The sequence below is a fragment of the Micropterus salmoides genome, unplaced genomic scaffold (genome assembly GCF_014851395.1).
Source record: "Micropterus salmoides isolate LMB-PRFRI ecotype aquatic unplaced genomic scaffold, ASM1485139v1 Ms_hic_scaffold_3303, whole genome shotgun sequence".
Taxonomy (NCBI): Eukaryota; Metazoa; Chordata; class Actinopteri; order Centrarchiformes; family Centrarchidae; genus Micropterus; species Micropterus salmoides.
Window position 1 is genome coordinate 12,335 of NW_024042600.1, and position 9,462 is coordinate 21,796.

At 47.1% G+C, this 9,462-nt stretch overlaps 1 protein-coding gene across 1 annotated transcript; it reads right to left on the reverse strand.

Moving 5' to 3' along the window:
- Window positions 1-9,231, reverse strand: LOC119884240 (pleckstrin homology domain-containing family O member 1-like; the record flags this gene model as incomplete). Its single annotated transcript, XM_038694708.1, is given in 4 exon segments — window positions 1-2,003; window positions 3,163-3,261; window positions 3,816-3,920; window positions 9,091-9,231. Coding segments are annotated over 4 exon segments (1,044 nt in total), but the record flags the coding sequence as incomplete, so codon positions are not given.
- Between the last annotated feature and the right edge of the window lie 231 nt (window positions 9,232-9,462).

Consider the following 9,462-nt stretch of genomic DNA (forward strand, 5'->3'; position numbering starts at 1 on the left):
TGTGGCTTTCTAGACTTTTTAAATGTTAAAGACGGATCAAATTTCTTGTGGGCTTGGGAGAAATGCTACTAAGCCGACCAATCACAGTTCTTGTGGTGTGCGTCGCCTCGACATGTAGTTACATTTTTAGGGAGGTGCAAGTCACGCTAGAGCCTCAGGCTACGGCGTAGATTCGACGCAGAAGTATAAATCAGGCTTTGATGCAGCTGGTCCTGATCTGTCGAGACGCTCAGTCAAAGACTGAGATCTGATGTTTCAGTTTTTTTGAGGGTTGGACTCAAACATTGTGAGAATCAGTCCAGTTCTTCTTAAACATTCCTGAGTCTCTGAGTTTCCAGCTGCGACTGGAGGCTGTTGATTCGTCGTCGCCTCCGGTGTTTCAGAAAACATTCACATTCAGAAAGAAGGAGGTGAACCTGCTGCAGACAGTCTCCTGCTGCAGGGTCTGCGCTCTGCGTGCATAGTGGTTGGGTTTCCCAGCTGTGTAGGTTTTAAGGTCTCAGTTGGCTCCAAAAAAAACTTAGTTTCTTATGACGTAAAACACCATGAGTTCGAGCAAAAATCTCTCACGTGAAAAGTAACAGAATAACTTGTGAAGAATGAAACCCTGCTAGAGACACGGTGGTGCTAACGCTAGCGTGTTAACTTGCTCACTATGACAATGCTAAACTCAGCATGTTAGTATGCTAACATAGGCTAAATTGGTATTCACCAAAGTTATTTTAATTCACCTTCATACAATATTCATCCTCCTTCGGCAGCTGTCTCATCTTCATGTCCAGCTGCAGAAACCTTCATCCTGTTTAGAACTTCTCCAACAGGTGTTGTTAAATTATTCAAAAAGCAAAATAAAAAGGATCCAAAGTGATGGATGTGAACAGAAGTGACATGATCAAGTACCCGCAGAGTTTCTCCTCGTCTCTGAACTCTCGTCTTGGCACATTTTCGTTCACTTTGACAAGTTTTGTTTTTAAAGGTACCTTGTTTTTATTTGTGCAAAAAAAAAGTGACTTTATGGGATTTTCAAAACCTGGAAAAGTGTTTAAGGACGTTAAAATTAAATTTATGCTACTGTGGTTTTGTGAGGAAGATGTTTACTTTGTGCACGGAGTCATTCAGCCGGACTGTCCTGGTTCCTCCCGACTGGCCCTCCTGATTTTTCCAAATAATTTAAAAGTGGTTGATCCAGCAGCTTTGTCTCAAGTCCGACAAACAGAAGCAGACGCTGCGTTCAGCGTCGTGGCGTTACCTGGACTGGAGCGGTCGAAACCAGTTCCTACCAGAACGACTCAGTACCATGTGGCTCACTTCGGGCTCTTGCAGTCTGGGTTTAGTTTGGTGCTGTTGGAGGGGGTGATGGGGGAGGAGGAGGAGTCCAGTTGTCGGTACAATGCCCTCAACTCCTTCACCTCCTCCAGCACTTCCTGTGCCTGGCTCCAGGCCGCCACCGCCTCCTTCAGGAGTCTCTCGGCTTCAGCTCGCGCTCCTTCAGCCGACTCCTTTCCCTTCATCTTCCCTCGCTCCCCGGCCTCCCCCCGCACCTCCCTCAGCAGCCGCTCCGTCTTCTCCAGCTTCTGGCTGATCAGCTCCTGCAGCTGGCTGACTGGCGCCGTCGTGCCGCTTGGCGTGGACGCTGGTGAACAGGACAACGTCTTGTTCTTCGCAGCTTTAGAATCTGAGTGCGTCAGGATCTCGTCCATCGAGGCGCAGCGGTTTTTCTCTGCAGTCGTCAGGCGTTTTCCACCCTGGGGGGTTTGGGCGGGCCCCGTGTGCTCCCACACCACCGCCACCTCACGGGGAAGGCTCTGGGATTTCCCAGAAGCCTCGGCGGTTCTGGCAGAGAGATCGCCATCAGTTTTTGACCTGGGACAGTCCTGGCCGAGGTGGGATTTGTCCACGTCGACACTGAAGGTGTCGCAGCCGTCGGCTCCCTGAGGAGACAAAGCGTCCTCCTCCTGGATCAGATCCAGGGTCAGCATCCCGTCTGAGGAGGAGGTGGAGGCCTAACAGACAGAGAGGAGGTGCAACAGGTCAAACAGAAACCTTTCACACACCTGTGACCACATTCTGAGCAGTGACACATGAAACCTGGTTAAAGTCGTCCTCAGGTTTCACCATCTGAAGCATGAAAGACCTTTTCTTTACTTGCTTGTTGTGGAACCTTTTGACAGGATCACACATGTTCTTCATCAGCAAATCACTTTGCTTTGATGTTCAAACTTCACATCGTTTTGTGCGACAGAGCTCAACAGAACTCTCCCAAAACTCCTTATTTAAAGAGCATTGAGCCTTAAACCGATCCAACCAGCTACGATATGAATCATGACCACAGAATGTTTGAAAACTGTGTACATCATTATTTAACTGAGTGAAGGAACTACTTTTCCCATAAACCATTGCAAATGATGAAATTTCCAAAGACTTCCAACCTAACGATAGTTTAGCTTCTTCGTACGGTTAGGTGCTAGCAGGAACAAACATGACATTTGAGGGTTTTAAACATTTTCAACAGTAACAGCGAGCTCCACCAATCAGAGACGATGCTGTTACACCCGAGGACTGTGGGTAGTGTAGTACTTCTCTATGACATCATGACTAAAACATATTTTACTTATAACAATGTTGATATCACGCGGACTTCTACAGGAGCAGAAACAAGCTTATCACAGTCTGGTAGCTGGTGGTGAGTCCAAATCAGACGGTTACGAAGGATCAGAATCCCAAAACAGAACATGACCCTCACTGTTCAGCTCTATTTATAGGACTTTAGAGGACTGGGAGGACCATGTAATACAGTCAAAAACTCCACAACAAGGGACTAAGTGGCCCCTTGAAGTTGTTCTGTGTTGAACTCTTTACAACGTGAGGAACTCAGACAAATGAAAACTGTGAACATCAGCTGATGAAGACCATGTGATTCAGTCAAAAGCTCCAGAACAAGCGCGCAAGTGGACCTTGAGTCAAGATCGGTTTCAGTTTGAGTTATGACTTGTAACTCTAACTACGACGTCTTTCTTTCCTCACAATTACAACGAAGGTGTTAATTTATTACACATTTTATTATTAATATATTTCAGCAAATATCTCAAATGAAGTGATGACGTTTTATGATGAAAAGGCTTCTGATAGGGGAGAGTGAGTGAGGAGGAGCAGCAGACTGACCACAGCCAGCAGGTGACCTCTGGTCGGCAGTCGGCGGTTGTGAGGAATCTTCACTCGGTCTCGAGTCAGGTGAGACAGCTGCGAGTCGTCCACAATCACCTGGAGATGACGACACAAACACGTCAGGTGCGAAAAGAAGCAGCAAACCTTTATTAACACGTAAAACACGAACACACTTTCATTTCAGATTGCATTTCAAGGCTTTTCCAGGACTCCCTGGATGAACACCACTGATGAGGCACTGGTTCTTTCAGCCGGGAACATAATGTGTGTGTCAGAGAACGGGTATTGATCAGAGTATTGATCAAAGTATTGACTGGTGGAAAAGGTTGTTGACTGAACCAGCAGACAGCAGCTCTGACACCCTGAAATAAACACAGCTGTTACAGGAAATACTGCCTTCTGAAACCTAACATGTAGACGGCTCAGATTTAATGCAGAGCTCAAGTTGCATTAAACAAACAGACAAGTGAAGGACAGGTGCATGCAGGTGTTAGTGACTATTGTGTGTCAGCTGATTAACAAAGATTAGATTCAAATTGGAGGATTTCATCATCTCCCACGAACAAACACAGACATGTTGTTGGTATTAATAAAATAATAAAAATGATAACACCAGGTGTAGCCTTTAAAAACTGGGCTCTGATCCGCACCTCATCCAGGATCCTGTTTTTGGCTCGCGTGACGGCGGCATTCAGGACGTTGATCCAGGACTCTTTCTCCTCCGGACTCACAGCCAGGAAGACCAGGTTCGGGACCTGCAACACACAAAACACAGGTTCACATGTGGGTTTTAATCCAGGTGTTCTGGCTTCATACGTGGTCCTGAGGAAACGGGTCTGTGGATCACACAGAGGAGACCTCGCGTTAGCCTTTAGCAGCAGGTTTATTTTGTTGTAGCTTGTTAATTTAATGATTCTTCATTTAGTTTTGGTGTTAACTACTAGCTTGTTTTAGCTTGTTGTTTTTATTAGTTTAGTTGTAGTTAGCTTGTGTTAGCATGTAACATGTTTTGTATTTGAAATATGAAATAGGATTTAGTCATTTGTATTTGATAGGCTCCATGAAAATGGCTTCATATTTGTTTCAAAATACTTCGGTGTTTTGTATTTTGCAGTTTAAAAATACTGTAATACAGTGTGAGAAGTCTACCTGATGACATCATATAAACGCTGCCTCTGATTGGTTCTTCTCAGTAATTTGCCCAGTGAGTGAGATCAGAACAGAAAATTAATCCAGACTAGATTCCATCCATTTTTAGCATAAATTTCTATGATTCTTAACACTTCCTGTTTTGGTGTTTGTTTTAGCAGCTAAATTGTTTAACAGTTTACGTAATGTTCTATAACTACTAGCAGCCCTCACAGTTAGCGTTAGCCTGCTACTTTCAGCCTGTGTGTTTATCGGTTTGAAAGTAAAATAATAATAAAGTCTTTTAGAGGTGATCAAACTTTTAGGTAAACATGAAACTGTTGGTTAATTTAAAACAAACCTTCCTCTGCGTGATTATATGTGAGATTTATCACATGTTGCTCTCAAACTGTTAATCAGCTGAGTCAGTTTCGGGTCATGGATCGATCAAACAGGCTGATAGATGGAAGGTTAGTTAGGCTAATACAGCACTTTTATTTTGAAACATTGCGTGGCTGCTGTATTCTGTAGGTTTTTTTGATGCACTTAAAATTATTTGGTTTCTCATTTTAAAATACATTTTGATGTATTTCTGCCCGTCGCTGCTTATTAGATTCTTGATTTGTTGTTAGCATGTGTTAGCTTGTGTTAGCATGTTGTCAGAAACATTTACGGTTCATTAAGAGCAACAGAAACTGGAGTCACACTCACTGTATGTGTAAACAGACTTAGTGAAGTAATGAAGCCGATTCTGGTTTAAATTCTGATTCAGTCTTTTAATGTTTGTGATTGGACGACAGTGCTGACATCACGCTGCACAACACTGGTTGACCTATCACAGTGCAAGACCCCCCCCACACACACACACTTTGCTGTCACCAGATGGCCGAGTGTGTGTGTGTGTAATAAGAGCTGCCACCTGTCTGCAGGACACCTGATCCCCTCCCCAAGGCATTCTGGGTATTTATGGGATGGCCTGCAGATATGTGAGCGCTCCTGTTGAGGAAAGTGGTTTAAAGCAGAATCTCCACCTGTTCGCTGTCAGCTGTTCCTGTTTCCATTCACATTTACTTTGGTTTGTAAAAACAGTTTCCTGTTTGTGGATCAACAGAAACTTGCAGAATAAACGCTGCAGTCCCGGAAGCAGCAGCTGTGTGAGGATGATGAGGAGGTCGTAACCTTCGTCACATTCACACCTGACACTAACAGAAAGGTCTGATGTCGTCATGTTCTCCACGTGGTTCCACCGTAACTCTTTTAATGATGTCAGATGTTTCTGATCAATAGTGACCCCACCGCGGCTCACGTTAACAAATATTCTCTGTCATAGATTTATTTAATAATTACAGAATAATCTGAAGGCCGTCCGTCATCCTGAGAGACAAGACTGAGGCTGATATCCGTAACGTTCATTATAGCCCCGTTTCCACCAAAAGTACCTTTAGTACCAGGATCAGACCGGTGAGTTCTCAGGTGCACAGACAGACAGGTGAGTTCTCAAATCACTGAGGTCAAATCACTCCAATCCTATTGGCTTGTTGCTAGAACGGTAAGGTGTGACGGAATAACCGGAGGAGTATAAAGCACACCTGTACACACTCATCATTAGCTTTTTTCTATTCAGCAGGCGCTCTGTATGTTGTTTGAAGAAAGCTCCAGTCCTACAAGCAGTGTCTTACCTGAAGAAGAAGTCTACCAGCATGTCCGGCAACCAGATGTACAGGTGTGTTTTTTCTTAAGCACCACGCGCCACCTCCACGCCGGTCTCTGCCATTCTGCCTTGGTTGTTTGTGTAGCGGCTGGCTGGGCCACTCCGCACACATTCATTCGGTTTTACAGTCTTGACCTTCCTTCGGCACCTGGCACTCGTGCGCTCTCCTCTTAGTCGTGCCACTTTATTGCACACAGGGGCAGGCGGGGTTTTCGGCACGGTTTCGTGGGTATCTCGTTCCCATAGTGTCGTAACGCAGTTCGAGTTCCCTCGAAGGGGAACGTCTCGGGGTACGTATGTAACCCTGGTTCCCCGAGAAGGGGAACGAGACACTGCGTCGGCCCGCCGCACCTCTCTCCCCGCCTGAAGCGCCTGCTTCATAGTTTAAGCTAATGATGAGTGTGTACAGGTGTGCTTTATACTCCTCCTGTTATTCCGTCACACCTTACCGTTCTAGCAACAAACCAATAGGATTGGAGTGATTTCATTCACATTCAGACCTGCTTCGCCTAGAGGCGTTCCCATAGTGTCGTAACCGACGCAGTGTCTCGTTCCCCTTCTCGGGGAACCAGGGTTACATACGTAACCCGAGACGTTCTCAGGTGAGTTCTCAGGCATACAGACAGACAGGTGAGTTCTCAGGCGTACAGACAGACAGGTGAGTTCTCAGGTGAGTTCTTAGGTGTACAGACAGACAGGTGAGTTCTCAGGTGAGTTCTCAGACGTACAGACAGACAGGTGAGTTCTTAGGTGTACAGACAGACAGGTGAGTTCTCAGGCGCACAGACAGACAGGTGAATTCTCAGGTGTGTTTCTCAGGTGTGTTCTCAGGCGCACAGACAGACAGGTGTGTTCTCAGGTGAGTTCTCAGGCGCACAGACAGACAGGTGTGTTCTCAGGTGAGTTCTCAGGTGCACAGACAGACAGGTGAGTTCTCAGTCGTAAAGACAGACAGGTGAGTTCTCAGGTGTACAGACAGACAGGTGTGTTCTCAGGTGAGTTCTCAGGTGTACAGACAGACAGGTGTGTTCTCAGGTGTACAGACAGACAGGTGTGTTCTCAGGTGAGTTCTCAGGTGTACAGACAGACAGGTGTGTTCTCAGGTGATTTCTCAGGTGTACAGACAGACAGGTGTACAGACAGACAGGTGTGTTCTCAGGTGTGTTCTCAGGCGTACAGACAGACAGGTGAGTTCTCAGGTGAGTTCTCAGGCGTACAGACAGACAGGTGTGTTCTCAGGTGAGTTCTCAGGCGTACAGACAGACAGGTGTGTTCTCAGGTGAGTTCTCAGGCATACAGACAGACAGGTGAGTTCTCAGGCATACAGACAGACAGGTGTGTTCTCAGGTGAGTTCTCAGGCGTACAGACAGACAGGTGTGTTCTCAGGTGAGTTCTCAGGTGTACAGACAGACAGGTGTGTTCTCAGGTGAGTTCTCAGGTGTACAGACAGACAGGTGTACAGACAGACAGGTGTGTTCTCAGGTGAGTTCTCAGGTGTACAGACAGACAGGTGTTCTCAGGTGAGTTCTCAGGCGTACAGACAGACAGGTGTGTTCTCAGGTGAGTTCTCAGGCGTACAGACAGACAGGTGTGTTCTCAGGTGTGTTCTCAGGCGTACAGACAGACAGGTGAGTTCTCAGGTGAGTTCTCAGGCGTACAGACAGACAGGTGTGTTCTCAGGCGTACAGACAGACAGGTGAGTTCTCAGGTGAATTCTCAGGCGTACAGACAGACAGGTGTGTTCTCAGGTGAGTTCTCAGGCGTACAGACAGACAGGTGTGTTCTCAGGTGAGTTCTCAGGCATACAGACAGACAGGTGAGTTCTCAGGCATACAGACAGACAGGTGTGTTCTCAGGTGAGTTCTCAGGCGTACAGACAGACAGGTGTGTTCTCAGGTGAGTTCTCAGGTGTACAGACAGACAGGTGTACAGACAGACAGGTGTGTTCTCAGGTGAGTTCTCAGGTGTACAGACAGACAGGTGTACAGACAGACAGGTGTGTTCTCAGGTGAGTTCTCAGGTGTACAGACAGACAGGTGTGTTCTCAGGTGTGTTCTCAGGCGTACAGACAGACAGGTGTGTTCTCAGGTGAGTTCTCAGGTGTACAGACAGACAGGTGTGTTCTCAGGTGAGTTCTCAGGCGTACAGAGAGACAGGTGTATTCTCAGGTGTTCTCAGGCGTACAGACAGACAGGTGTGTTCTCAGGTGAGTTCTCAGGCGTACAGACAGACAGGTGTGTTCTCAGGTGTGTTCTCAGGCGTACAGACAGACAGGTGTTCTCAGGTGAGTTCTCAGGCGTACAGACAGACAGGTGTGTTCTCAGGTGAGTTCTCAGGCGTACAGACAGACAGGTGTGTTCTCAGGTGAGTTCTCAGGCGTACAGACAGACAGGTGTGTTCTCAGGTGAGTTCTCAGGCATACAGACAGACAGGTGAGTTCTCAGGCATACAGACAGACAGGTGTGTTCTCAGGTGAGTTCTCAGGCGTACAGACAGACAGGTGTGTTCTCAGGTGAGTTCTCAGGCATACAGACAGACAGGTGAGTTCTCAGGCGTACAGACAGACAGGTGTGTTCTCAGGTGAGTTCTCAGGTGTACAGACAGACAGGTGTACAGACAGACAGGTGAGTTCTCAGGCATACAGACAGACAGGTGAGTTCTCAGGCGTACAGACAGACAGGTGAGTTCTCAGGTGAGTTCTCAGGCGTACAGACAGACAGGTGTGTTCTCAGGCGTACAGACAGACAGGTGTGTTCTCAGGTGAGTTCTCAGGCGTACAGACAGACAGGTGAGTTCTCAGGTGAATTCTCAGGCGTACAGACAGACAGGTGTGTTCTCAGGTGAGTTCTCAGGCGTACAGACAGACAGGTGTGTTCTCAGGTGAGTTCTCAGGCGTACAGACAGACAGGTGAGTTCTCAGGCATACAGACAGACAGGTGTGTTCTCAGGTGAGTTCTCAGGCGTACAGACAGACAGGTGTGTTCTCAGGTGAGTTCTCAGGCGTACAGACAGACAGGTGTGTTCTCAGGTGAGTTCTCAGGCGTACAGACAGACAGGTGTTTCTCAGGAGAGTTCTCAGGTGTACCGTGTTTCCTGGCGTGCTGCAGCGCTGCAGCCTGAACTTGCTGTGGTTCTTTTTGCTGCGACTCTTGTTCTTCCTGATCTCCTCGCAGCGTTCGTAGTCCGACAGGTCCAGAACCTCGTCGGCCCGACCCAGCTCCTTCACCTGCAGGTCACACGGGTCAAAGGTCAACTCAGATTTTATTTATACAGCGGCAGCTCATGACAGGATTAAAACAGATGCTTCAGAGCCGTTGGTGGTCAGAGCCAGGCTAGCTGTTTCCCCCTGTTTCCAGTCTTTATGCTAAGCTAAGCTAACCTTTCCTGACTCAGAGGGACAGAGAAGATGAAGAGCTTCCACCTGCTGCAGGTTTCTTTCAAAGAAGCAAAATAAAAT